This window comes from Oenanthe melanoleuca, chromosome 10 (assembly GCF_029582105.1).
Source record: "Oenanthe melanoleuca isolate GR-GAL-2019-014 chromosome 10, OMel1.0, whole genome shotgun sequence".
Classification (NCBI taxonomy): Eukaryota; Metazoa; Chordata; class Aves; order Passeriformes; family Muscicapidae; genus Oenanthe; species Oenanthe melanoleuca.
In genome coordinates, this window is record NC_079344.1 from 10,368,305 (window position 1) to 10,395,587 (window position 27,283).

General features: G+C 52.4%; 1 protein-coding gene across 2 annotated transcripts; it reads left to right on the top strand.

Moving 5' to 3' along the window:
• The first annotated feature begins 11,671 nt into the window (after positions 1 to 11,671).
• DET1 (DET1 partner of COP1 E3 ubiquitin ligase) lies at positions 11,672 to 25,840 on the top strand. 2 transcript variants are annotated; one of them, XM_056499572.1, is made up of 5 exons: positions 11,672 to 11,947; positions 12,305 to 13,492; positions 16,537 to 16,727; positions 18,318 to 18,509; positions 22,227 to 25,840. In XM_056499572.1, exons 2-5 carry the CDS (start codon positions 12,410 to 12,412, stop codon positions 22,414 to 22,416), a joined length of 1,656 nt encoding a protein of 551 aa, XP_056355547.1. In that variant the 5' UTR covers positions 11,672 to 11,947; positions 12,305 to 12,409; the 3' UTR covers positions 22,417 to 25,840. The 2 variants fall into 2 exon arrangements, with proteins under 2 accessions (XP_056355547.1, XP_056355546.1); XM_056499571.1 differs by having other exon boundaries at positions 11,672 to 11,732.
• Positions 25,841 to 27,283: the final 1,443 nt, after the last annotated feature.

A 27,283-nucleotide genomic window follows, 5' to 3' on the forward strand; every position in this document is an offset into this window, starting at 1 on the left:
GGCTAATGAGGACAGCCACGGTTTCATCAGGTGGGATTAGGAGGAATAAGGCATCAAATGTTGCAGGGCTTAAGACAACTGCAAACTAATGGGGGCTTGGGGGGCATGTCCTGTGGGCAGGTGGTTCCTCACAGGAATTCTGGCTCTGTTTGGAAAGAGATGGAGGAGGCAGGCTGGCCATAAGGTGAGGAAGGCTTCTGGTCCCTGCATGGTGGCTGTCCCCATGGGAAATGAGAAAGTTGGAATATTTAGGGAAAGTAGCATCATGCACCTGATCCTGCCCCATGAAGGCACAGACAGACACAAGTGTTCTGGTGGAGAAGGAGGCACCACCAAAGACCACCTCACAAATGCAGCAAATGGGGATCAAAAGCAATGGGGAAGATGAACCTCACCACTGACATCACCAGGAAACTGGTATTTTAGCTGATACCTTCCCATCCTGACTCTCTGACCATCTGCAGGGCTGTGGATGGCTTCCACTCCCCTGAAGAAGGTGAGAAGAAAGCAGGACGATGCCTGGTGCTACAGTGAGATCCCACTCCCTGAGTGACAGGGGGACGTGCACAGCCAGCTGTGACTTTCAGATGCCTCCTCCCAGCCACCTCTCTGCCAGCTCTGCTACCACGGTCTCCATCAATCAATGAACCAGCTTCTCCCTCGCGTGCCGAGTGGCTGCACCACTGCTCCCAGCAGGTGCCCTTGGTCACGTTCACTGAATTCCTACAACTGCAGCACCCTGGGAGAGCAGCCAGTGAGACTGTAATGCTGCCCAGAGGGGCATTGTTTATTCCTCTTTGGACCCTGCTCCTCCTGACTCTCATTTCAGCTGTGTCTCCTACAAAAACCTCTCAGCTAAAGTGAACAAGGACAGGTGCACCTGCAGATGGATGGATGCACAACCACAACTGTGGCAGAGGTGCCTCCACATGTCCATCTGAAGACCTGAGCAGGAGACTGTAGACCCAACAACCTCAAGATGTAACCACCCTTGAACCACATTTCTGTGCCAACCCTCTGGGTGGATCCCATCACAGCAAGGCACAGACCTGAGCACCTCATCCTCAGATTCATCTCCCTCTCTTGTCAGTGCCAACAGGGAGCTTAGTCTCAGAGCCCAGTGGTTCACCAACCCACCCTGAAGTCCAGGAGCCTTGGAGAAGCACACACAGCTCATGGAGACACCCTAACTCTCTTGCTGACTCTGCTCCATGCCCATTTCTGACATCTCAGCCCATCCCAAGCTGTTACCACAAACTGCAGGCCCCAGCACCCCAAGGACCCTTCCCTGTCCCTGCAGTGGCCACCCCACCTGTGCCTGCCACCTGCCTTCCTGGAAGAAGATGGCACATGTGCTGAAGAGCTTCCCTTGAGCACAGCCACTGGATTGCTCTCCAGATGACTAATTTGCACCCTAATTGGTGTGGAAACGAATGCCAGAAAGCACTGGAATACCGAGAAGTGAAGCTCTCCATTTTGGTTTCCTTCAGGGAAATGGTCTTAATTAAGTGTCTTGCAAACAGAAATAATTCCCAGCTATGTGTTGAGAAGGAGCTGGGTGGAGGGTGCGGCTGAGACCAGCATCTTCTCCTTGCTGGGTCTGCTTGGCCGTTGCAAAGCTGATCCAGGGTGTGGATTCCTCAGACTTCTGCATCTCCAGGGCTTAGCCAGCCCTGCCTGGACCTGCAGAACATCCCCATGGCTTTTGCACCTCTACTAGTGTTCCTTAGCCCCAAGAGGACCTTCCCATATTACCAGCCCATGATGTACTGACTCCAGGGGAGTCGACACCATCCCTATTTCCACCAGTATTTACATTATGGTTGTTCAAGCTTCATGTCACTCATTCACCAACCATGAGCTTTCCACTCGGGCTCTTTCCATGTGAATTTACTCTGGATAAGCAATTCCATCCCCACTCCCTATGGTGGGTGGTCCTGGCCATCCCACACATCTGGCAGCCCTTCAAGCCCTGCTGATGGGAACATGCCAGGAGGGGTTGCACACGCCAAGCAAACTGGAGTGGCCTCATGTTGCTTTGCTGGGCATGCTGGAGCCCATGGCAATATGCCAGCACCATGGGAGACACGCAGCAAGCCCTGGCACAGGTGGGAAGGGGACTCTGGGGATGCAGGCTGCCGTGGAGAGCTGCTGGGCCTGGCACTGCTGTCTTCAGAGCATGGCTGGCATTGAGATGCCCCAGCCCCTTCCCCTTCCCCATGGCCTCGCTGTGCACAGCTGTTCCCTTAGAAATAGCTGTTGCCATGGTTTTCCCAAAGAAAACACATCTCCCCCCCTTCCCCACCACCACTCCCCACCGCCTTAACCTTGTGACAGCAGTGATGACGCGGCTCCCTAAGAAAGGCCACTTCATGTAACTATGGTAACAATTAGCTTTCTCTTGGTTTTACCTCGGGGGTGACGCTGGGGAGAAGGACCCAGAGCTGCTCTCCTGGAGCAGGTGCTTCCCCTGGCCTTGCACCCAGAGCCAGGGCTGGCAAGTGCCCGCCCGCTGCAGCATCCCAGGCAGGTGTCACTCGGACACAGGGACATCTGCAGTCTGCCTTCATCTCAGCTGCTGGGAACAATCCCCTATGTAGCTGCATGCACCCTGGGACCCTACAGAAGCCCTAAAAATCTCAGCAAGACTCTGCTGGCCTCCAGCAGTGGTTGGTGCAGGGAATGGTGGGGAGCATCTCCCAAGGCACGGGAATGGTGGGAGCATCTGCATTGCCTGGGCTCATTCTAAAAGCTTGGGGATAAGAAGGGTGGGAAGCAGCCTGGAGAAGGACTGGGAGCCAGCTGGGGTTTTGGGGCTGGGAGCATCCACAGCTGGCTGAGAGGTCTGCAATGGTGCCTCTGCTCCTGGCAGCAGGAGGGTAAACACGGTGCAAAGCCGCTCCTTAGGTACATACGAGTCACAGCTGTCGACTGCAGCAACTAAAATAAGCGTTTTCCTGCTTTTTATTCCTCTGAGCCCAGCAGAGCCCACTCAGCACCAGGAGAGGAGCTGGAGTCTATTCTTAGCTCTGCAGGGAAGGGAGCAGGAGTCCCTGCGCTGCTGTTGTGCAGGGCTGGGGGCTGCCACGTCCCATCCCCTCATGGTCCCCTGGTGCCTGGCCTGACCCCAGTGTGGCACTGAGGCAGGAAGGGCTGCACCCCAGCAGGGACAAAGCCCTACTTTTTAACCAAAGAGGAGTAGGGTAGACAGTGGGAGGGAGGGAAGCCCCAGCACCTCCCTCAGCATCACTGCAGATTTGGCATCCCTGAAGAAGAGGCTGCAATGCAGGTGGCTCTGGAAGGAGTCCCTGTTCTTGCTAAGCTGCTTTTCTGCCTGGGCATGGGGAAAGTGGGGGACCCCAAGTCACAGCCCCTGCTGCCTCCAGGGATGGGAGTTTTAAGGGGAGTTGAGGAGTCTGAGCTGAGAGTCACCTCTGACTCCATGCTGTGCCAGGGTCAGACTTGCTTTGCCCAGCCCGAGCCATGAGATGCTGGCACTGCCCACCCCAACATTTCCCACCCCAATATTTCCCACTGTTTTCTGGCTGCAGACCATGGTGGCCAGGGGGTCAGGGAGCCACAGCACCACACCATCCCCACATTGCACTGCAGGTCCTGCTTTGAACTGTGGGGGGATTTGGGGTGACCTCCAAACCAGAAGCAGCAGGCACAGTGCAGGGAGGAAAGCACCCATACTGGTCACATTGGGCAGTCCAGCTCTCCATCCCAGCTCCATGAGGATCAGGGTAGGATGGGGGGCAGGCAGGGATGCAGCTGTGCATGGGGGGCCATGGGGAAGAAGCCCCAGCTCCATAGCAACAGGTACTCTCCACGTAATGGAGTCCTTTCCGCTCGGCCTCCGCAGCCGCCAGCCTTATTCACATGGCCATAAATAATTCAATTTTCTCATTCACACACATGAATGCTGCGGGCCGGGGCTCCGGGTGTGCTCAACCTCCATCTGTCTGGGGGGGAAGGGGGAGGCAGGGCCTGATAATAGACTCCAGCATTTGTTTAACATGGATGAGTGTGGCCAGATGGCCTGGGGACAGGAGGAGGGGATGGGGAGGTGGGAGGTGAGTGATGCTCCAGGGTGCTGCTGGCACCCTAAGCCTCCCCTGGATGAGAAGGGCAGGAGAGCAGGGGACTGTTGTGGGGATGAGCTGTGGCACCTCCAAATCAACTCTGGGACCTCCAAACCAGCCTTGCAGTTGTGGACTTTGGGCTGAGAGTGGGTTAGGCAAGCTCAAGGCAGACCTTCCCTTCACTGTGCCTTTGTTGCTTTTCCAACAGGGAAGAAGGAACTGGAGAAGCTCTGTGTTGTGCTGAGGACTGCCCTGATCCCTGGTTAGAATGGGATCAGGGGCATCAATCCATGACTGAGATCATTTAGCAGGTGATGGTGAAGGGGCAATGGATGCTGCCAGTCACCATTCTGTCCCACACTACCACTAGCAGTCCCCAAAATAACACCAGAGGATAACAACCCAGTGATGGAGACACATGGCAGCTTGCTGGTGCAATTAGCAGGCTCCGGGCCATCCCCTGGCAGAGGGACAGCAGGCCTGGCAGGAGAGCACAAGGGAATTAGCAGGGTTAAAAGGCTGTGCTGGAAAAGCCTCAGTGCCAAGGAGCCAGTGCCTGCTGCTTGCACGAGCTGAGCCAGGCTGGGAGGTGAGGGATGCTGGCTACTGCCTGGTGGCATCAGTTCCTCACCTTTCCTGCCTGTGGTTTGGGCACAGCTCAGCCTAAAGTGTGCCAAGGGTTTGATCAGAGCTGGCACCTCCATGCCCTCTCTGTGTTTGACCAGAGGGAGCCTTCACTCCTGCACACAGCAACATCCTGAGCCTTGGGTGGGCTCAGACCCTGATGGGAAAACAGAGCCCAGCCACAAGCCTTGAAGGTGGAATCGCTCACTTCATCCTAACTCTGTCTTCCATGCCAGGAGGGTTGGGCTCCTCATCACCAGAGCAAGGTCCCACTTCTTCCCCCACCCAGAGAAATCCCTGCTGGAGATCCCATCCTTGTTTAAGACCCTGGCAAACAGACATGTAGCCTCAAGCTCCAGCACCATCTCAAACCGAAGCTTACAGAGCTGGCAGAGGGAATTTGGATGATGCCAGAAGGAGGGTCACGCAAGAAGCCCGCGCTCCGGCAGCGATATCCATCAGCAGCAGCGTTGGAAGAGTTTTCCCCCAGGGAATGGGGGAGGTGGAAGCGCTTGCCGGGGGGAGCTGGGAGCGTAACCAGCTCATGTGCTGGCATTCCCCAGCTCCGCGACGTGCTGGGGTAGGACACGTGTGTCTATGTGTATATTTGGGTGCCCTCACACACAGGCAGGAGTTCCCTCCTGGTTCCATGCTGCTCTCGCAGGATTTTGAAGCAGTAACAGAGCGTTGGCTGCGTGGTACATCCCTGGATCATCGGGCACAGCCGGCAGCTACTCCACAACTCCTCCCGTGCGCTGTGCAGCCCCCGCCTGCTCCGTGTGATCATCCGCACGAACCAGACCCCCGCCCCGCGCCTCTTCGGCTCTGCTGGCACTTTTAGAGACACTGGGAAAATAGGCAGCTCTCGCCCGTAGCCGGTGATAAATATTAAATTAGCCCCTGCAGCCCCTGCCCCACGCAGTCTGCAGGAAGGGGGTGAGGCTGACTGCACACCTGGGAGCCAACCCCCAGCAGCTCTCTGCTATGGACCCTGCTCTGAGCATCTTCCCCAAAGCTCTCCAAAGCCAGGCAAATGCACCCAGGGCTGCCCTGTGTCACACTGAGCCACAGCTCCCCAATTCACTGGCTGCACCCACAGCAGCAGGGGGGCAGAAGTGACAGAGCATCACAGGGGGGGCTGTGGGTGTTCCCCCCAAATCTCCCAGGCTGTGTGCCAAGAGGTCCAGGCTGTGTCCCTGGACTTCTGCTGCTGCCAGGTGGGCAAATGCCAAGACCTCCCAGCAGGAATTTCCACCTGTCAGACAATTCATGTTTTGCTTCTTCCGCCCAAAAATCAGGCCCAGCCTGAGCCCTTTGCATCTTTTGAGGGATGGATGGCAGAAACATGCCACTGCTTATTCCTTCAGCTCCCAGCACTACAGGAGCAGGACATGGACAGCCCAACTCCAGCAGGATCCCAGGGGCAGCTGGCTTTGCCCAGCTCCTCAAGAATGGACCACGGAGTCACGGGAGCATGGACCACTTGCCCACCTGCCCCATGTCCCCATGCCATCTGTCCCGGGGAAGGCTGCAGAGGCAGCTTGCTGTGGGGTTTGTTCCAGTTGTTTTGATCCCATGACAGCCACCCTGTGGGACCAGTGGCTCTGTAGCTGCTGGGAGTCCATGCAGGCTCCAGTAGGTCTGGATTTGCAGGCAGCTGTGGGCTCGGAAAGACCTTCCAGGACTGCTTGGTGGGAGCTACCAGTGAGTTTGGTGACTTGCAGGGTCACCACTGGAGTTGTCCAGTGGGAAGGGACACAGCCCTCCTCTCACTGGGAATACACACACACTGATTCCTGCATGCACATTTCCACCCTGCTGCTCTCCAAGACTCTCACACATCCCAGACCCTTTTTCTACCTTGTTCACTGCCTGCACATCCAAGTGACACTGAACAGAGGCACTTACCTGCTGCTTTCCCCATTGGAACTGAAAGGATAGTGGGACAAAGCCCTTAGGACAGGGCAGAGTTGGTCCTTCTTCCCACAAAGGGTGAGAGGACAGCTCCTCTCCTTCTGTTGCCTGCTCCCTCAGCATGCACTGTGGCTCCTGGCATCACCCAGGGCCCCTCAGGGCTTGGCCATGGTGGGTTTCAGGTGCATGACATGGCACCAGCTCTCATGGGCCCCCTTAATAAGGACCACAGCAGGGACAAGGTTTATTCCAGGGAGCTGGCATATGCCCAGTGGTGGGCATCTCCTGAGGTGGTCTGGGAATGCCGGCTGGCAAGGGATGAAGATGCTGTAGACCCCCACACCTCCCAGGCAGGAGCAGCCCAGCCCCCTCAGGGGGTTTGCTGTCCCAGGGGTGGTTCTGTTGTTCTGTCCAAGCTGGGGGCACCCATCCAGGCTTTGGATTCCCAGGGGTCCCTTCAGGCTGCAGCCCTGAATACTGCCAGCGGCATTTGGTGCTGCAGCCCCCCGGGGTGCCCGGTGGGACGGGGGGGCACGGAGCGCAGCCTTACCTTGGAGCAGCCGCTACAGGGAAGGGGTACGGGACCCAGCTCGGGACGCCCCGGTCCCGGGAGAGCTGCGGTGGGATGCAGGGATGAGGTGAGACGGACGGGATGGGATGCGGCGGGCGGATGGATAGACGGATGGATGGGCGGATGGGTGGGTGGATGGTTTGGGGGCTGCAGGTTTCCCCGCTCTCAGGTGCGGAGACAATAGCCAGGGCTCCTGTTGCAGCTGCAGACTGTCTCTTTAAACCCCTCATCAGCCCACAGGTGGCCCTGTCACCACCGTGGTCATCCATGACGTCATCGGGAGGGAGGGAAGGGGAGGAGGAGGAGGAGGGGGGAGAAGCGCGATCCCCCTCCACAGCAAAAGTCCCCGAGCGCCCATGGCAACAGATTGCAAATGTCACTGCGCATCAGCCGGGAGGAGCTGCCGGGCTGCCCCCCACGGGGGACACGGCGGGGGGACCGCGCTGTCACGCCACGGGTGGCACGGGGGACACTGGGCTGTCACCCCCCGGACGGCACGGGGTGGGCAGAGCTGTCACCCTGTGCCGGGTGCGTTGTAGGGGACGGGGTTGTCACCCCGCGGTGGCACGGCGGGGACAGGATGGCCCTCCCGTGGCTGGGGTGTGGCAGGGGACAGCGCTGTCACCCGCACAGGTGGCAGGGACCTGGCTGTGGGTTAAGCAGGTGGGCAGCTCCAGCTCTCTCTGCGGGATGGGGAGCACAGGGAGGCCTCCCCAGCCCGGACACCCCGCAGCAGGGGTAGGTGCTGCTCACAGCTTGTCCCTGATCCCCTGTGGTCCTGATCCAGCAGTGACACCCACCCCCAGCGTCCCCTGGGCACCCCGAGAGCACCAGGCACCCCAGTGAGCCCCCATCTCCTGCCCCTCTGCTCCTGCCTGTGCTCTGCCCCTGCAAGGGGCTGTTCTGCAAAAGCCAGGAAAATTTTGGAGAGTGTTTAAAGCAGATCTTGCCTTCAAGGAGAGACAAGACAACTGGTGTTGTGGAACAAGAAAAGGGGGCCCAGCCCTGAACCCACAGACCCCAGGCTCATGGACCACATCCCAGTGGTGGTGATTCCATTAACAGCCTCTAAAATTTGTCCAGTTCCATCCAATATGAGCCTCTGGCATCAGTAAAACCAGAGCAAGGGACGTTTTGGTGACAAAGAAAGATTTCCTTAGAGCTGTGAAGATCCACCAGTGCTGCATCCTGCAAACTTGGCTTTGATGGAGCCTCATCCCAGTGAGACCTGCCCAGAGTGGGGAGAGGGGCTGCAACTCCCATGACTGGGGGGCCCGAGTCCTGACTGTGCTGGATAGGACCTGTTCACCCCTTTGTGAGAATGTGTGAATGTGTACATGAATCCCCCTTCAATGGGAGCCCCAAACTCTGCAAATGTGAATAGTCACTCCCCAGGCATGGGGAAGAATCAAATATTGATTACATCCTTGTTTTTTTGGAGAAATGAGATACACCCAAGGACTCCCTTTGCTTCCTTTGGGCTTTTCTCACACCAACAAGAGTTTTCCCCCAGTTGGTTTCTGTAATGATCTTTAGGATGCTTCACCCTGAAAAGAACCCCATGGAGGCAGCCAGTTCCCACAGAGCAGCCTCACTTATCCCTGCATACCCTGGGGTTTGGGGAGCACCCCAGGGCTGCAGCATTCCTTCCACACACCAGGATCCTGTGAAAACTTCACCCTCTTATTTTACATATTAAGAAAAAAAGAAGAAAAAAAAGAGGTAATTTTCTTTTTCCCTGCCCCCTCAGCTCGAAGAAGAAGTCGACAGCCACCAAGCCCAGTGGCCATGAGAGGGGTTTGGCTCAGGACATGGAGGGTTTTCTTCCTCCACCAGCTTCCCTGTGAGGAGATGGTCCAAATTTTCCCACAGGGGTTTTGTGCTGGGAGTTGTATCTGGCAGGGGGCAGCCAGGATGGGAGCAGCCCACCCCTGTGACCTCCCCAGCACTGTTCTCCTCACACGCCCTCTCCAATGCTGGGAAAGCAGCCGCGGGATCCAGGGCTGAGAAGCTCTTGAGAAACAGCCAAAGCAACAACAGCAGAAGATCCTTGCTTCAGGAACAGGAAAAAACATCCAAAGCAGCCCAAATGAGCTGCATTATATTATTATTATTATTTTTTTTTAACCCATGTGCTGGCTCTGGAGAAATCAGCTGGAGGTGGCACTGGCAGAGTGGTGGGGCTGGTGATGCCACAAAGGCATGGAGCATCTCTTTCCTTGGCACACTGCTGAAGAGACTTCCACCAAAACCTGTGACATCCAAAGCTGTGGGCCCTCAGTGGCTCTGCAAGGCTGGAGGAGCCCTGCAGCCCCCCGGGCCAGCCCCCAGCAACCCCCATATGAGTACCCAGTAGCCCTCAATGCCCCAGTACATCCATACCAGCCCCAGTATCAGAGCTCTGGGTGTTAGACTGGGCTTGCCCTGTTCTTCTGGCTGGGGATGTGCAGAGGGGCACCCCACCTGTGTCCCAGCACACAAGGATGGGGACAGGAATGTGACCTCCATTCCTGGACCACAGAGGGGCACCACGAGTCCTGAGCCCTCAGCAACCACCTGGGTGGAGGTCTGGCACTATGACCCCACATCTCCCACCAACCCCCCGGCCAAGATAGACCAGGACTAACTTTGTCCCCAGCCTTGTGCCTGCGCTGAGATTTATTGCACAAGATCCAAATCCCTTCCACTGGCTGGAACCGTCCCAGGAAGGGTCTTCTGACCCTTCCCCAGTAGGGGGAAGAGGCTGCAGCTGTGGGCAGGTTGCTGGGGTGAGGTTCTCAGCTCTGGGAGCACCAATTGTCGCTGTATTAGCGGCTCTTTTGTCGGGTGAGCTGCCCTTCGGTGCTGCCCGTGCGCCGGGCTGGTGTTTTCATGCCAGCTGCTGTGTGCTTGGATGTTCTTCGGTATTTAGCTTGATCCTATTAAGGTGGATCTCAATTAATTAGTCAGGAGGCAGAGAGACAAAGAGGGACGCCGGGGCCATTCATTTCAGTCCTGTCATCGCGCCTCCTGCAGCCGGCAGGCGGTGGGAGAGCGGGAAGGGACGGGATGAGGCTGCTGGGCACGGAGCACTGGGAGATGGGAACGGGGCAGGCTGCTGGGGTCACCCAGAGGGTCCCCAGGATCCCCTGCCCGCTGCTGAGGGGTGCCAGGCAGGCTGACATCCCCCATCCCCACAGGAAGGCAGCTAGAGCCACACCTTTTTATCCCCTGGGGCACTACTCTGTCCCACTGCTGGTGAGACCCTAAAGCATCCCATAAAACACACGCAGGATCCCTGGCGGTTCAGCTGTGAGAGCTTCGCTGCAGCAAGAGCATCCCCGCTCCGTCCAGGCGGCACCGGCGGGTGCTGCTGGCACATCCCTGCCCCACAGGCAGAGGGACACCGGAGGGACACCCCGCCGGGGTCGGCAGCACCCCGCGCTGCCCCGCTGCCGCTCCAGTCCCACGCTGCCGCTGGAGTGGCTCCGAGAGCCGCTGCGCCGGCTCAGCCCCGGCGAGAGGCCGGCAAATGGATCTCAAGGGCCCCCTGACATTCCTCCTGCCGTCCTTTTGAAGGAGAAGTGCCCCTCAGAGCTGCCCTCGGCACTAATGCACGGGGCGGGAGGGGTGCTGCTAAAAGCCAAGGCGAGCAAAAGGCTTTCAAGCCCCTTGGAAAGGCCCGAGAGGTGCCCGGGGGTGACCCCAGTCTCTGCTGTCGGTGTTGGGGTGAACCCCAGGCTGCCGGAGGGAGGTGTGCTGTCCCCTACGGTGTCCTCAGGCTGGGACTCGGGGTGCAGGGGGTGCAGGGAGCGATGGGGCCGTGCCAGACCCTTCCCGGGGGTGGAGGAGCGGGATGCTCCTGGCATGGAGGGGTTCAGGGGGCGTTCAGGCGCAGGGAGGGGGCGAAGGTTTGTGTAGGGGACTTGGGGATGGTTGGATGGGGTGTGCAGAGTGTGCTGGGATGAGATGCCGGGGTAGAGGAGGGGTGCAGGATGGGTGCAGGATGGGTTCTAGGGTGCAGGGTGGGTTCGGGGGTGCAGGATGGGTGCAGGGGTGCAGGATGGGTGCAGGGGTGCAGGGGTGCAGGATGGGTGCAGGATGGGTGCTGGGTGCCCGGGATCCGGGATGGGTTCTGGGGTGCAGGATGGGAGCAGGATGGGTTCTGGGCTGCAGGGTGGGTTCTCGGGTGCAGGGTGGGTGCAGGGGTGCAGGATGGGTACAGGATGGGCTCTGGGGTACAGGGTGGGTTCAGGGGTGCAGGATGGGTGCAGGGTGGGTTCTGGGGTGCAGGATGGGTTCTGGGGTACAGGATGCGTTCAGGGGTGCAGGACGGGTTCTGGGTGCCCGGGATCCGCGATGCGCGCTGGGGATGCCCGGTGCAGGTCCTTCCCGCCGCCAGGGGGCGCGCCAGGCCGTTCGCGGCAGTCTGGCCCGGCAGGCCCCGTCTCGCTGGCCCGGAGCCGGAAGCGGAAGTGCCAGACGCCCGCCCGCCTCTGTGCCGTGGCGGAAAGATGGCGGCGGCCATGGCGTGAAAGGGACCCGGCGCGGCCCCAGCGGTGAGCGCCGCCGCGACCTCTCCCCGGTCCTAAACCGGCGCGGAGACCACCGCGGCCCCCGTTCCCCCTTGTCCCTTCACCCCTCGGGCCAGCGGGAGACTATCTGGGATCTCCGATAGTTCTGGCGGGCAGGCCCTCAGCTGCCCCTGGGCTTCGCTGGAGCTTAGTCCCTCCTCAGCCCTGGGGTCCGGAGCTCCTCGCTATCCTCTCGGCAGGTGGGCCCGGACACATCGCGGGTGATCCCTCCTGTGCCCTCTCGCCCCCAGCTCTCTCCCTTCTTTCCAGGCTGTGCCCTGTGCCTGCTACTTGTCAGGTCTGCATTTATCCCTGGCTTCTCGGACTCCCTTCCCGGTGTATGGAGGCTCCCTTTATTCCCTTGGTGTGCACTGTGACTGCGTCTCTTTCTGGCTCCCTCCTTCCTCTCTTGTGCCCCGCTGTTTCTCTTTGTTGAGGCAGGAGTGCCCTCAGGCATCTCTGGACTGCCCTTGTTTTCCAGGTGCCTCCCACTGGGATCTTTCTCCCAGTCCCTGAGTCCTCCGGTGTTATTTTACCCCTCCCTCTGTACCTTTCAGCCAGTCCCTCGGGTGCTGAGCCGGTTCCCCGTGCCCCGAGTTCCAGCCCGGTGCCAGGGTGTGTGTGCTGTCCCTGCAGGATGGAGATGCAGTAGGGCAGTGATCATGGAGCACGAGGCCCCCACGATCCGGCCGCGGCGCATCCAGAACCAGAACGTCATCCACCGCCTGGAGCGGCGCCGCGTCAGCTCGGGCAGGGCCGGCACCCACTGGCACCAGGTGCGCGTCTTCCACCAGAACGTCTTCCCCAACTTCACCGTGGTCAACGTGGAGAAGCCGCCCTGCTTCCTGCGCAAGTTCTCCCCCGACGGCCGCTACTTCATCGCCTTCTCCTCCGACCAGACCTCGCTGGAGATCTACGAGTACCAGGGCTGCCAGGCGGCCGAGGACCTCCTGCAGGGCTACGAGGGGGAGATCCTGGCCAACGGCAACGACCAGAGGGCCGTCAACATCCGGGGGCGGCTCTTCGAGCGCTTCTTCGTGCTGCTGCACATCACCAACGTGGCCTCCAACGGGGAGCACCTGAACCGCGAGTGCAGCCTGTTCACGGACGACTGCCGCTACGTGATCGTGGGCTCGGCCGCCTACCTGCCCGAGGAGCCGCACCCGCCCTTCTTCGAGGTGTACCGCAACAGCGAGTCCGTCACCCCCAACCCCCGCTCCCCGCTGGAGGACTACTCGCTGCACATCATCGACCTGCACACGGGCCGCCTGTGCGACACGCGCACCTTCAAGTGCGACAAAGTCATCCTGTCTCACAACCAGGGGCTGTACCTGTACAAGAACATCCTGGCCATTCTCTCCGTGCAGCAGCAGACCATCCACGTGTTCCAGGTGACGCCCGAGGGGACGTTCATCGACGTGCGCACCATCGGCCGCTTCTGCTACGAGGACGATCTGCTGACGCTGTCTGCGGTGTACCCCGAGGTGCAGCGGGACACCCAGACAGGAATGGCCAACCCTTACAAAGAGCCCTTCATCAACTCCCTGAAGCACAGGCTGCTGGTGTACCTGTGGAGAAGGGCCGAGCAGGATGGAAGTGCTATAGCAAAAAGAAGGTTCTTCCAGTACTTTGACCAGCTGAGGCAGCTCCGCATGTGGAAGATGCAGCTGTTGGACGAGAACCATCTGTTTATCAAATACACGAGTGAGGATGTGGTCACGCTGCGGGTGACAGATCCTTCCCAGGTATAGAATCACAGAATGGTTTGGGTTGGATGGGGTCTTAAACATCATCCAATTCCAGCCACCCTGCTAGGGGTCTACTGGACCAGGTGGTTCAGATGCTGCCTCTCTCTTCAGGTTGCTCATTGCTTTGGGACAAGTGCTTAAACATTACAATGCTGTGAGCTGTTCCTTACTGAGCCTGTAAAGGTTATTTAGGATCCCCAGTACCTGATTCTTGTGTGAACATATGATACCTCTGATATTGAATAAGAACTGTATCTTTTGCGTTCTTAATCTCATTGCTTCCTTCCTTCTCAGCTGCAAAATGAGAAAGATCGGATGTGTTAGCAAGTTCCCTTCTCCAAGGATTGTCCCCCATGCTCATAGATGCTGTTCAATCCTCTTCCCCTCCCCAAATCCCGAGCTGAATTTATTTTTAGCTGATATTTTATATAGTCCATTTAAATAGTAGAGGCAGTCTCTCCCTTTTCTCATGTATCTTTTAGCTTGTTTTTCAAATATAATAGTCTTCATTTCCCCCAGTACAATTACCATTTCTTTTCTGCCTACATACTTAGTCTTTCAAGCTTCAGTAAGAGGTAGTATTTATGATCTCTCCAAATTGGAGTAGCAGCTTTTAGATCAGGCTAATGGGCCAATTGCTTCTCTTTTCAATTTAGTACTAAAGAAGTGGAATTAGAGCAAATCTAGCTTAGTCAGTGCTGGGTCCCTCTAGATGTTTCACAACCCCACAGGTTGATCATCTCTTTTTACTGCTTTTAGAGTGGTTGGTCACGTTTTGAGCCCTGTGAAACGAAGAGATTTTTTTAAGCTAATTTTTATTCCTTTAATCAGCTTGGTTTTATTCTGTTGAAAGTATTTAGCAAGAATTTTTAATGAATCTCCAATGCAGCATGTAGGTCTGATTGTTCCCCAGGTGTTTGTTTTCTCTCATGCACTTCCCCACATCTTTGCCAGATCCAGGACTTAGGTCCTAGAAGAAATAGACAGTAGCTCTTTGTGTGTTGCCTTTATCCAGTTCATCCTGGGAGGTGAGTCTGGTTTGTTTTATTTTATTTTCCTCTTCTGTGGTATTTAAGGGGAGTTGCTTTGGGACGAAATAGGTAAGGTTTTATCTAATCCATTTTGCCCACTGGTGTAAAGCTGAACTTCTGTCTCATATGAAGGCTCTGTGGAAGTGGCCTGCAGGCTTCTGTTCGTTGCTGGTGTCTGGAATGAGCTCCTGACCTGATGTAAATGTTTATGGCAGGCTCATCTCTGCACTCTGTGGTTAGTAGGGCTTTTGTGCCTGGTTTGCTGCAGGGAGCTCTCGACTCTCTTCACCCCAGGGTTACTTTAAGATGCAGTTTGTGGTTTGTTTGCAGTGTGCCTCAGGCGCTGGGTTTTGTACTGGAGGAAAAGCATCTCATTTCTCAGTTCTTCCAGATAATTCCAGATGTGGAGCAGTCTCCACAGACCTGTCTGAAGGTAGGTGTTGTGTTAGGGCTTCCTGAGTAAAACTTGGCTCACAAAATAACTACAGCTCCTGTTTTTCTTCAGCCTGTCAGATAAGGAGCACGAGCTTTCATCCAATTTCAGGCTCCTCTCTCCCCTCTGGCTTCTCTGCCAAGAAGGTTGAGGAGTTGCTGTTCATGACGGTGGGTTTTCTGTTTTTTGTCTGGATCTGCATTGTATCCTTTGAGGTCTTTAAGAATGTGCTCTGCATAGGTAGCTTGGGGATTTGTTGCTATTGTAGGCTTGTGTTGATAGGCTTGACTGCATTGCTGTGTGATTTTTAGGGCACTCAGCTGCTGCCTCCCATGCTGTGATGATGTTTTGGTGGTGTTACAGATGCTGCAGAAGCAGTGAGGGTTTCCTGCTCAGGGACATCCTGTAGATGTATCTTTAACTTAGCAAAAGAATTTTTTTATTTAAAGTTGGAGGATACTACCTGCTGTCTTCTGTGATTTAAATAATTTTTCCTTCTGCTGTCTTCTCTTATTTTCTCTATGCTCCAGCCCTTTATTTCAGAAGGGCTTCCCTTTCCTCAGGCATTAGTCTAGTGAGTAACCTCATCTAGCGTGCTTCATTTGGACATGTGGGGGCTGGATTGTATTATCACAGTTTATTTTAGGGCTGTAAAACAAACAAATCTTGTGATATTTGCAGGTAGGTGGGGTGGGCAGAGTGCCTGCTGTCATCCCTGAGCATTGTTCAGGAGCAGGAGGTGAAGCATTCAGGAATTGCTTCTATTGACAGAAGATTTAATCAGATGTGTCTATAGCACGGGAATTAGTTCCCTTTGAAGTGGGGACAGGTTCTTACTTTGGAATGCCAGCACTTCTGTCTCTAATAAAAGCTTCTTTTAGTGACCAAGAATTAAATATGCCCTTTCCCAATGGGATGGGAGTGTCATCTCCCTTTGATGTAGCTGTGCAGACACAATTTTTTCCAATTTCTTACTATTTGTGCCAGGGTTCATTGCCATTGCCAATCCACGGCATGATACAAGGGCCATCTTGCACAAGAATGTCAGCATTAAGGAGGAGTCATTAATGTCTTTCAGATTTTCATTTCTGTGTTGGCAGGGTACCTGGAAGGCACAACTTTTTGTAGGCAGTGATGTAGTCCACAGCACACTAAAAAGGCTCATCTCTGTGTGATGCAGATATTAAGGAGGGGAAGAAAATAATGTATCTGTGCAGAGGTAAAAATAATTTAAGATCAGCTAGCAGTGGATCTGAAGTCATTTTGTCAGCAGGAATGAAAATTAAATTTGGCACCTAAGTAAGTGTTTTAGATTTGATGGAGGAAAGAGAAGAAGAGAAAACTAGTTGCATCTAGTTCAAGTTGAAAAATTGGAATCCCATTAGGTTTTCTTAAATAATCACAGTTAAGTGGTAGATAGTTTGGTGTGTGTTGAGGCATTCTGATAGGAGAATGGACTAGTGTGAGGATGTAGGATTCTCCTGTGCTGTGCAGAAGTTTGGATAGGGTCTGTGGTGTGATGTGGGGAGAAGGGAGGGACCTGTGCTCTCCTGGATAACCTCTGCCTCTCTCCCCAGCCCTCGTTCTTCGTCGTGTACAACATGGTGACCACGGAGGTCATCGCTGTGTTTGAGAACACATCTGATGAGCTGCTGGAGCTGTTTGAGAACTTCTGTGACCTCTTCAGGAATGCCACCCTGCACAGTGAGGCTGTCCAGTTCCCCTGCTCGGCTTCCAGCAACAACTTTGCGAGGCAGATCCAGCGCCGGTGAGCCATTCGGAGCATGCTTTATTTACTCGCTCACCCCCGTCCACTGAAGGCCAGTATCAAATACCAACCCTGAGAAAACCAGTTCCTTTGGTCCCCTTTGCCAGGTGGTGCAAAGGTCAGGACTTTACATGTTTCATCTTGCAGCCTGATGCATCTGATTTTATATTCTGCAGCATTTACTGTGTTTGAGGAAGGAACAAAGCTGCTGCAAACTGCTGCTTAGAAGAAAGGAAAGGAATTTAGAGGGAAAGATCTTTCCACCTCTTGAGCAGTAACTCTTTTGGAGATTATTAAAGGGTTACTGCCCAGTAGCTTTGGTCCCTGAAGAAATGATTTGTCAAGATGCTGGCATGATCCAGTTGGGTGTATTTTGCCAAGTGACACTCTGAATTTAGTGTGTACCAAACTGTGTTCTGTAGCATTTCCTCAACATCAGTCACCAGCTCGTGGTTCTCATCACTGTACTAGGAAAAAGGAAACTCATCTGCTTAGATCTGTTGTGAAAGCTGAGCAAAATACCAAAATAACCTGGGTTTCTAGAATATGCTTTAACAGTCAGATGTTTTAATGAGGCAGAGGCAGAGTGTGTTATTTCTCTAGGAAAATTTTGTTGTGACTCAGGGTGTTTTGTTTTTCCAGTGACTTGTTTCTCATCATCCAAAGTACTTGGCATCCACTTATGGGCATCAAGCTTCTGTTGACTTTAGGCTGATGTCACATAAGTCTGACGAAGTTGACTATATCTGTAACTTTCTAGAGCAGCCTGTCAGGAAATCCACAGTGCTTAATGGGAGAGAGGATGAGAGAACTCACTGAAGACTCCTGAAGAACAACTCCTGCCTTTTATTAAAGTATAAAGGAGAGTCTTTTCATCTTCTTACTACAAGGGCCTGTAACAGGAGTGTTGTAACTTCCACAGCAAAGTGGCATAAATCATAGTCCACAGTGAGCTGGCTTCTGGCTGAGTATTTACCCTCTTTATTGTCCCTGCAGCTGAACTGACTGTTCTTGCACATGTAAAGTTTCAAATTTTACTTGGAAAGAGAAATCCAGCCTATGTAATCCTCTCCACCAGGAAGAACTTTCAGCTCACTGTAGTTTCTGGAGAGCTTTATGCTTCTCATCAAGGTTCTTCTTCATCTAAGGTTTCTCCCTTTAGAGGAGAGGATCATCAAATCAACATTAAGGGCTCAACTGTTACTGTAAAAGCCCCCTGGCTTTTGCTCATGTTGTTTCCAGGCTTCGTTGTAAAACTTGGATTGACCGATAAGCTGCTAATCCATCTCTCCATGTTTCTGATCCTGTTCATTTCCTGTACTGCAGAGCAGCTGGCTCCAGACCTTGTGGGTAGGCACATTCTTCTCCTTCTGTCACTCTGGACGTTCTGAGTGAGACAGTAATGATGAGGGAGGATGAAAAGGTCATCAGAACTGGTTGATGCTAGAATCACTGTGGTACATCTTTGGAAACGAGCTGTTTTAGTTCTTACACTGCAGTTGTTTCCTTTCCCTGTCAGTTTTCCTGCTTGGTTTATTTAAGGTGTTCACCTGTGGCCTTTGTGAAGAACAGGTGTCTGTTGCTTTGCAGGTTCAAAGACACGATAGTGAACGCCAAGTACGGAGGGCACACGGAGGCCGTGCGGCGGCTGCTGGGGCAGCTGCCCATCAGCGCCCAGTCCTACAGCGGCAGCCCCTACCTCGACCTGTCCCTCTTCAGCTACGATGACAAGTGGGTGTCAGTCATGGAGCGCCCCAAGACCTGTGGTGATCACCCCATAAGGTATGGGATGGGTAGGGAGCTGTATGTGAGGAGAGAGTGCAAGGAGTCACTGTAAATCACCTCTGCCATGTGGCATCAAGTGTGCAGAATAGGGAGTAGGTTGAAGCACTTCTCTTAGGAAATCCTTTCATCAGGGGATTTATTTCAGCAGTCCCACAAAACTTGGCCTCTCTCCTTTACAGTAATGTGGATGTGTAGGAGGGCTCTTCATGTTTTCTTGCTGAGCTGCTCTGCTCTGGGGAAGGTTTGGGTGGTGAAGTCTGAGTCTTTTCCATATGAATGGTCTTGTTCCTCCTCCTCTTCTTGCAGTGCTGCCGTTGTGTTTGGGTTGCAGTGATACAGCTCTGATGTCTACTTTCCTGTGCTGGAAGGATCCTCTCTGAGCATGTGGGTTTAGTTGGCAAGGATTGTCTGGTTTGTCCTGTGAATAAAATAGTATCTGGGCTAGGTGTTACTCAGAAAGCTTGTGGTATTGACTGAGCTGTTTTCAGACTTTCCTTGTTTACTGTTCTCACCCAGTGAGCTGTACTCCTTTTCATACTCCTTCTCTCTGTGATCTGTAGGAAATTTGTCTGTAGTAGGAATTTTAGCCAGGTGTCAGGGCCATTCTGTGTCTCTTTTGTCTGAGTCTCCAGTGCTGGGAGAGGGAATAAGTCTGAGCTTGAGAATAAGGAGGTTTGCAATGCTTCTTGAAGAAACATCAGGTCTAGTTATTTCTTTTTGTTGGCTGCAGCCATGGCTGCAAAAGGTAGTGGTTAAAATTCCAACATCTCCAGCTTGCAAGGCTCAAAGAGGCTGAGTTATCCAGGCAAAATAGTCTTTCTGCTCATAGTACTGCAGAAGCAAACCTATGCTCTGAAAACAAAGAGAGCCTTCAATGCCTGAGTGCTTTGTTTAGTGACTGCACACATGTTGGGGGCTCAGGCAGCCTAGGGAGATCATTCTGGACCACTTCCCAACTTTGTTTTCATCAATGCATTCTCAAAAAGTGGTTTCATATCTCCCCTGGCCCTGACTCAGGTGGCGGGGAACTTCTGATTATTCCTGCTCTCTCAATTCCCAAATTATGTATATTTAATTGATTCTTCTGCCTGTATGATTTGGTTTGATCTCCAGCTTCCATGTTATCTGCAAAGAAAGCCTGCCCTTTTCCCCCTTGTCATGCTTTGGCATTGGGAACTTGCAGGGTGGCAGTTGTCTGCCAGCGCCAACCTGCGCCCGGCTCCCGCGGACAAAAGGCAGCAGAACCGCAGTCATTTGCTGCGCTGGAGTCTTTGTAGTAAACAAAGCCAAGTGCCACCTTCCCTCCCTCCCCTGAGCAAAGCAGCGTTTCAGAGCCAGAGCTTTTAAAGCTCAAAGCTGTGCAGAGTCAATTAGGACTTGAATAGAGCCTCGGAGCAGTGGGGCTCCTGGTTTTTGGGAAGTAAGCAGAAGATGAGGCGCTAACCTTAACCATTCAGTAGCTGAAATCGTGCTGCTGTGGTTCTCACGTGCAAAACAAAGGGATTAATAAAATAATGCCAGCTGCCTGTTGGGGTTAGAGGGCTTGGAAATGAGGGACCACAGGATTTGTAATGTAAGTCCTGTAATTGTCTGGAATGGAAAACCCTTCAGTAGCTAAGGGTGTTATAATCTGTGTGCAGTTTCCTGGCATGACGTGTGAGCTAGGAAGGCTTCCAGACCTTTTCCACATCAATTCAATATTTCTGTGTTCTTTTAACCCTTAGTGCTTTTCTGCATTACAGAAGTTTCAGTTCTGCCTATTTAAGAGACCAGTTTGCTGTCAGGTGGGAAGGACTTTAGGTTCCCCATCACCACTGCCTTCCAGTCTCTTTTCAGGAGGCTTGAAGAGAGATTCAGTGGGTGAAATGATGGCACTTGGGGGAAGAGGCTCTAACACAGCTCTGCCTATAGCAGGGGGTCTCTAAAATCCATCTAGGTGGCTAATAAGGAGCCATTTAACCAAAGAATTGGTCTGCAGATAAATCTTCCATTTTCCTACGGTTTGAAAAGGCTGGTCTTGCTGTTTCTGTTGACATACAATTTTATGTTGCAGTGCCTAATTTATCCCCAGAATGAGAGCCCATGGAAATGGCCTCTGATTGCAGAGCACTTTTAAAAATACATTTAAAAATACCAAACTGAGCACATCTTTAAGATTACAGGGAGCTTCATCTTGAGTAGTAAATTGTTGTGAATTGGGGGAGAGGGGAACAGATGGGAGACTGTGCTTTATTTAAAGAATGACCCTCTGCATACCCAGCCTTGTGTAGGAGGGAAAGGGCTTTTTGAAAAGCCAAATACCAAGATTGTGACTCTCTTGCTGGGTTCTTGTGTGCAATTTTCAGGCAGGGCTGGCTGGCACTTTGATTCAGAAGAAGGGAGAGGAGAGTGGCCCTCCAGGAAGAACATGAGGTTCTCAATAGTCTGTGTTGTTAAAATGTGGAGTATGTCTGCTCCTGAAACAGCGTCCCTGGTATCTGTCATCATCCATTCTTCCAGGCTGAGAGCTGAGTGCATCGTATTGCTGGCGGGAGGGAGATGTGCTCCGACATTAAAAGCATTCTTGGAGTTAAAATCAGAGGAAAATGCAAAACACCCGCATGCACTAAGTGTTGGTGGAAAAGAAAAGAGCTGGGAGGCGTAATGGCAATTCTGTGCCTGAAGCTGGAAGAGGGCTAATGAAAATGGTCTAACCAGCAGAGACAGTTTCAGGGTGAGGACTTGACTTAGAGCCCAGCTACTTGGTGAAGGTTCCACATCCAGAAGCCTCCACCACTACATCTCAGAAGCCTTCTGCAAAGTCTCAGGGAGAGTAGGATGCTTGCAGAGGATTCTGTATTCTGACAGCAGCAGAGGACAGTGGTGTTACCTGGGCTTATATCAGGTACATGGAGAGTGCAGGAGAGGCTCATGAAACAAAGAGTTTCCCTGGACTCACCTGGTTCTTCAGTGCTGTTTGTCTCATGCCCCTGAAAATGTTCCCTCTGTGCTGGAGCTGTGTTCCAGAGCTCACCTGTTGGAGATGCATGTGAGCTTGACCCACAGGCAGATGTGTGGGTGACAGCAGAAGGCCACAAGGTTTTCCTTGACCTGTGTCCTTGCTGTGGTTATTTAATCAAATTCATTAGGTAGCTCCTGCACAGCCTGTCTCATTAATGCATTCTTGGTGGCAGTCTAAAAGGACTTGCAAAGCCTAGCTTGAACAGTGCAACATGGCACCTTTGGGCAGGATTGGATCAGGGAGGTAGCAGGCACAGCAGTGTAAAGCCTTCCCTGGCAGTACCAGGGGAAGAAAGGGTGGCCTGACACTGTCAGTGAAGGCCATTGCTAAGGGAAGGGAGCTCAGTTCTATGCAGTATGTCTGCCTTAGGGATCAAGGGGAGCAGCTTGCATTGGGAGAGGATGGAGAGCCAGCACAGGTGGGGTCCGAGCCAAACTGACACCCCCTTGTAAAGTCAGCTTTGTCTGTCAAAGTGACAGGCAATGTTCTCTCGTTGCTAATAATAGAATAAAGTGATGCTTTTCTAGACAGTGGAAAACAAGTGCCCTGAGAGGGACTTTCCTGTGAAGCCAAGAGCCAGACACCCAGCTAAGGACCTTCTGCCCCTCGGGGAGCACAGAGCTTGAACAAGGCACTTGTCTCTGCATGCGAGGAGCCCAGATGGCAAAGTCAATAGTCGGGAACAGGCGTAATTGACTTTCTGTTCCTTTCAGATTTTACGCTCGTGACTCTGGCCTGCTGAAGTTCGAGATCCAGGCGGGGCTCCTGGGGCGCCCCATCAATCACACCGTGCGGCGCCTGGTCGCCTTCACCTTCCACCCCTTCGAGCCCTTCGCCATCTCGGTGCAGCGCACCAACGCCGAGTACGTGGTCAACTTCCACATGAGGCACAGCTGCACCTAGGGGGGCTTGGGGCTGCTCTGCTTGCCTCTGGGCCTCTGCCAGAGCTGTGCTGAAGCCAGACACTCTGGGAAAGCAAACCAACACTCGTGGACAGAAGCCTCACCTGGGAGCTCCTACCAGTGGCATCTCGCAGGGCCCTTGGCCTCAGCTGTGGGAAGATGATCCAGCCCAGTTATGGGTGGATGTTTATTCTGACCCTGTTTGTATACTGTGGAGATCCCCCTGCATTAAGTGCTGCTGTCCTTCCCTGTTCCTGTTGATGAACCAAGCGTAGCTGAGGTTCCTTTCCTGGTTTCCCAGAGGCATGGCTGTTTTCTGTCCTGCTCTGGGTCTTTGGATGGCAGAGATGGAGCTTTGCATCACACTTGTGGAGCGCTCCCTTCTGCACTGGTGCTCTCTTACCATGCTGGAAAAATGGCCTGTTGCAGAGGGGAGGGATGGGAGCCGTGGGGAGGGCTTGCATACAGCTACCCCTGTTTGTATCTTCAGAATTGCTGGGGAAATGAGATCCTGCTCTCATCCACACAGTCTGCTCACGCCATTTTAATATGCAACAGGTCAGGAAAAAAAAAAAGTGTGAGAAATCACTACAGTTGAGAGACATGAGGCGTGTTCCTGACTCTTATGCAAGTCACTTAATCTTTGTGCCTTAGTATTGTAACAGCTCCTAAGTGAGAGGTGGTGTTATACCAGCAGGCCAGGGCAGCTGGTTGGGTCTGTGACACATGAGGAGGTGGGTGCAGGAGGAAGATGGGTGTCTGGGAAGGGTGTGGGGAGCAACAGCAGCTCCTTGGCATGTCACAAGGACTTTTCTGCAGCATGGGGGTTAATCCTCTCAGCCATCTGCAGGTTCTGCTGCTAAGAAGAGGGAGACCCAGCTGCTGGCACCCTCCTTTGTGTTGGAGTACCAGCATGGAAAATTAGTAGGATTTGCCCAGAAAGAAGGGTGGAGACCTGAATTCATGGTTATTGCTGTGGGTGGGCAGTTTGGAGGTGAACTTGTTGGCTTAGGTTGCTTGCCTCTGTTTGATACACTGTTCTCTGTGAGAACCCAGACGCTGTTTCTAGGCTTCAGAGCACATCTGGTGTGTCAGTGTTGGCTGGACCATGGCAGTGTTTGTGGTGCTGATAAATTAAGCCCCTGGGTATTATTACCTGCCACTGTGGGCTGGTGAAGATGCTGGCCTGCTCTTCTCTCTTGAAAATGGAGTTTTTAGTTGTAGGCCAGCATTTAGGGGTTTTTACACGAGGGCTGGTTTATGTCTGCTGCCAGGCAGCACAACCATCCAGCATCACGATGTGCTCCATCAGGAGCTGGAGCTGTTCTAGTCCATTCCTTTAGGAGGTACAGTGGGTGCAGTAAAAATTGGTGCTAATGCACAGGAGGGCCTCTGTTAGAGGACCCTGTGGGTGTCTTGACTGGACCAAAATGAGCTGTGGGTGATGTGTTGTGGCCACATGCCAGTGAAGAGGAGTGCTGGAGTCATGCATTCATTTTGCTGGTGATGCACCAGTGAAGAACTGTGTGGGTAGAGGTGCTGCTCGTGGTATGAGTGGTGGACCTCAAAATAAGGGTGTCCTGAGGACCTTGAATCAGCCTTTGCTCTCTGCTTCACTGTGCTTCTATCCTAGCCTTGCTAAACATATTTCTAGGGAAGACAGAGCATTTCAGTGCTCTTTTCCTGTTGTTTGCACTGTTGGTGTCTCAGGTCTGTCAGGAGTGCCGGCGGGTCAGGAGACTGCTAACAGAGGAGGTGTCAGTGCTTTAGCTGCAGGTTCCTCTCATCTAATAACACTATTTGTCAAGGTTTCAGGGTTTTATCCTGTGATCTGTTCCTCAAACATTCAATTAAAGCTCCAAGTGGAGAATCGTTTGCACACTGTAGATCATGGATTTACCTCCCTCTGCACCACTCTCACAGCTGTTTGCGCTTCAGTTTGAGGCTTCTTCTTTTCCCCCCAAGCTTCCAGCAGCTCCATCCGAGACTGTGTTTACTCCTTGGTGTCACAGCCTCGGGAAGTCAGTGCTTACTAAATTAGCTGTCAGATCTCCATTGAGACTCTTTTTTCAGTGGCAAAAATACAAATTTCAGCATTTCTTTAGTAGGGGCTTTTGCCAAATTTAAGCTGCCCTGTGTGAAGCAGAAAGTGTGGCATGGATTGTTGGACTTGGGGCTGAGAAAGAGATCTGTTCTTAGCTCTGCTATTAAATTCTGAGGCTGGGGGCAAATCTCTTCCTGCTCCAGCTGGTGTTTTCTTCTCTGTAAATGAGGCCAAAGCCATATTTTCAGCCTTTGTAAGACACTTTGAGATTCATGGATAAATAGTGCTGGATAAGTGCTAAGTATTTTCTTATGTTTGCAGACAAACTGATCATACTGGGTACTAATTGCCTTGGAGTAGCATAGCAGATCCTCTGGTCTTGGCTGCTGCATTTTATATCAGCAACAGAGTTAATTTTATTACAGAAGTGTATGAAAAGAAAAGTCTCTCATGCTTGAAATTTTGATGCTTTTATTTAAGAAACAAGAAGTGTGTGTGGTGGGGAGGGTGGGAGAAAAGGGGAGATATTTTCTACCTGGTATTTTTCCTAGGTTAGGATAAAAATTTGTTAGCAACACAAGACAAAAACAGAATAAATAGAATTTGCTCTAAGAGTCTGATTTATTGTCTTTGTCTTCCAAAAATCAGAATGGTATAGATGGGAATTCCTTTGCTAAGAAGAGATGGCAGGGGTGTGCCTTGGACTGTGCAGAGATATCACATTGGAGCTGGCTGCGTCTTCCAGGCACTTGGAGTAAAGTGTGCTTAAGAATGTTCCCACCTGAGGCTTTTCTGTAGTTTCTGCAGATTTCTCAAATTCTTGTCTACATGAACTAATGCTAGGAGAGGAATTCCTGGTTACATTTTTCCCTTTGTATATTATTACTAGCCCAACTTGTATTCAGGGACTCTTCCTTTATTTCATTTGTAGCATTTATCTAACCTTTTTGTAATTTTCTGCATGATTAAGGGATGAAAGCTTGTTGTGGTTTAACCCTAGCTGTCAGCTCAGCCCCACAGAGCCACTTGCTCACTCCCTCACCAGTGGGATTGGGGAGGGAATCAGGAGAGTAAAAGTGAGAAGACTTGGGTTGAGATAAACACAGATTAATGGGTAAAGCAAAACCCACATGCAAGCAAAGCAAAACAAGGAATTAATTCCCACTTCACATGGTCTGGCAGGTGTTTAGCCATCTCCAGGAAAGCAGGGCTCCATCCACTGTAACTGCCTCAGCCAAAACCAGCACAAAGCTGAACACACTTTGCTTGGCAGAGCAGTCTGTCCACTGCCTTTAGGCTGGGCTGAGGCACTCAGATTTTCCATGTGCTGCTCCCTGCCTCTTTGCAGAACAGTCTGGCTGAGAACTCTGCAGCATCCCTGTTTGTGTTAGTTCCCCTAACCATGTGCATCTTGAGCATGAAAGTGATTTTCCTTTGATCCTTTCCTCCATTTCTCAGATGTTTTCCTGTGCAGACCTTGAGCACACCAGAAAGCTCTTGAGCCTGTGGCTTTTCAGATAGGCACTAAGTGACAAGGAGATGCTTGAGCTGGAAACCGTGTTTGACTGGCAGCAAAATCCCATCTTTTGTTACTTCTTGTACTGCCTTTGCTTTAAGAAAAAAAAAAAAAAAAGTAGTGAAAACAGGACAGTTGCATTATTTCTTATATAAAAGGCATTAGACAGCAAGGCAAAGAAATCCCATTAGAGTCAAACATATGGATATGCTCAAGGTGTGTCTCTACTAAAGACTCCTATCAATTAACCTTCCAGGGCTCATGGCTGGCCCTCATTTAGCTGCCTGTGTGTACTGATGTGACCTTCCTTTTGCTCAGGTGCTGCATCTATTAAGCTCTTCCCTTGGTCATTTTGACCCAGCTGGAAGAATCAGATTTCTGATGCTTTAAGAAATCTCTTTGTTTTTCTTCTTTATCATCTGTTTTGCTGCTTTTCTGCCGGTGTTTCCTACAGGTATCTCTCAGAGCTGTGGGCAGAGAGGTGGTAGAGGGATGGCAATGAGACATGTGGCCCTCTCCCAGCTGTTGTCCTTCTGTGAGCCTTTATCAGATAGGTGCACACTGCAGAGCAAAGGGATGTTCTGTAGACAATGGGACAGGATTCTGTGGGTTTATTTTGTCCTTGCTATGTAGGTTCCAGAGTCTGTGTCATTGATGTGCCTGAATCTTGTGCTTCCCTGTCTTGTTACATGGATGTAAAAGCTTTTCTGGTCAAATACTCAGGAGGAGGGATTGGTGAAATGGCTTTTTATTTTATTATTGTTTTTCTTGCTCCAGGACTGCGGGCTGAGCTGTACAGTGCAGTTCCAGCCTGGTGCTGGCTCAGGCAGCCCCAGCCCCTGCTACAGCTGGCCAAGGTCTGATTTGACTTTGTTTCTCTTGGGGAAGAGCTGTACTTCCTGTGTAAGGAAATAAGTTCTCAGAAAAATACTGGTGTGGAGAAAACACTAAATGGCACCTTTTTTTTTTTTAATGATGTTTTGACATAAAAATACTGCAGTTTTAAACCAGCAGTCTGGAAACTGGTAATTCATGGCCAACTGCTGTGGTCTTGTATGTGAGGAGAACTGGAAAGAGACAAGTTGCCCTTGGTTCTGGCCACTCAGGGCTGTGCTGCAGCATCTGGGTAACATGTGGGTCCTCACTTGATTAATGAGTTAAGGGCAGTTATGGAGGAATGCGATGGGATGGCCCTTGGATAATACTACCAAGTTCCCTGCATTTGCTGCATTCTGCTTTGTCCAGGTATGAACTGCAGCCTTTGGAGGAGTTTGTTTTCTGTGGATGACAAAACTAGTTTGAGTTCAG

Excerpts from the sequence above, each read along its gene's own strand:
- DET1 (XM_056499572.1), top strand. The coding sequence starts at position 12,410 with ATGGAGCACGAGGCCCCCACGATCCGGCCGCGGCGCATCCAGAACCAG. Across the intron at positions 16,728-18,317 it reads GCGAGGCAGATCCAGCGCCG|GTTCAAAGACACGATAGTGA; the intron begins GTGAGCCATTCG and ends GTTGCTTTGCAG. Across the intron at positions 18,510-22,226 it reads TGTGGTGATCACCCCATAAG|ATTTTACGCTCGTGACTCTG; the intron begins GTATGGGATGGG and ends TGTTCCTTTCAG.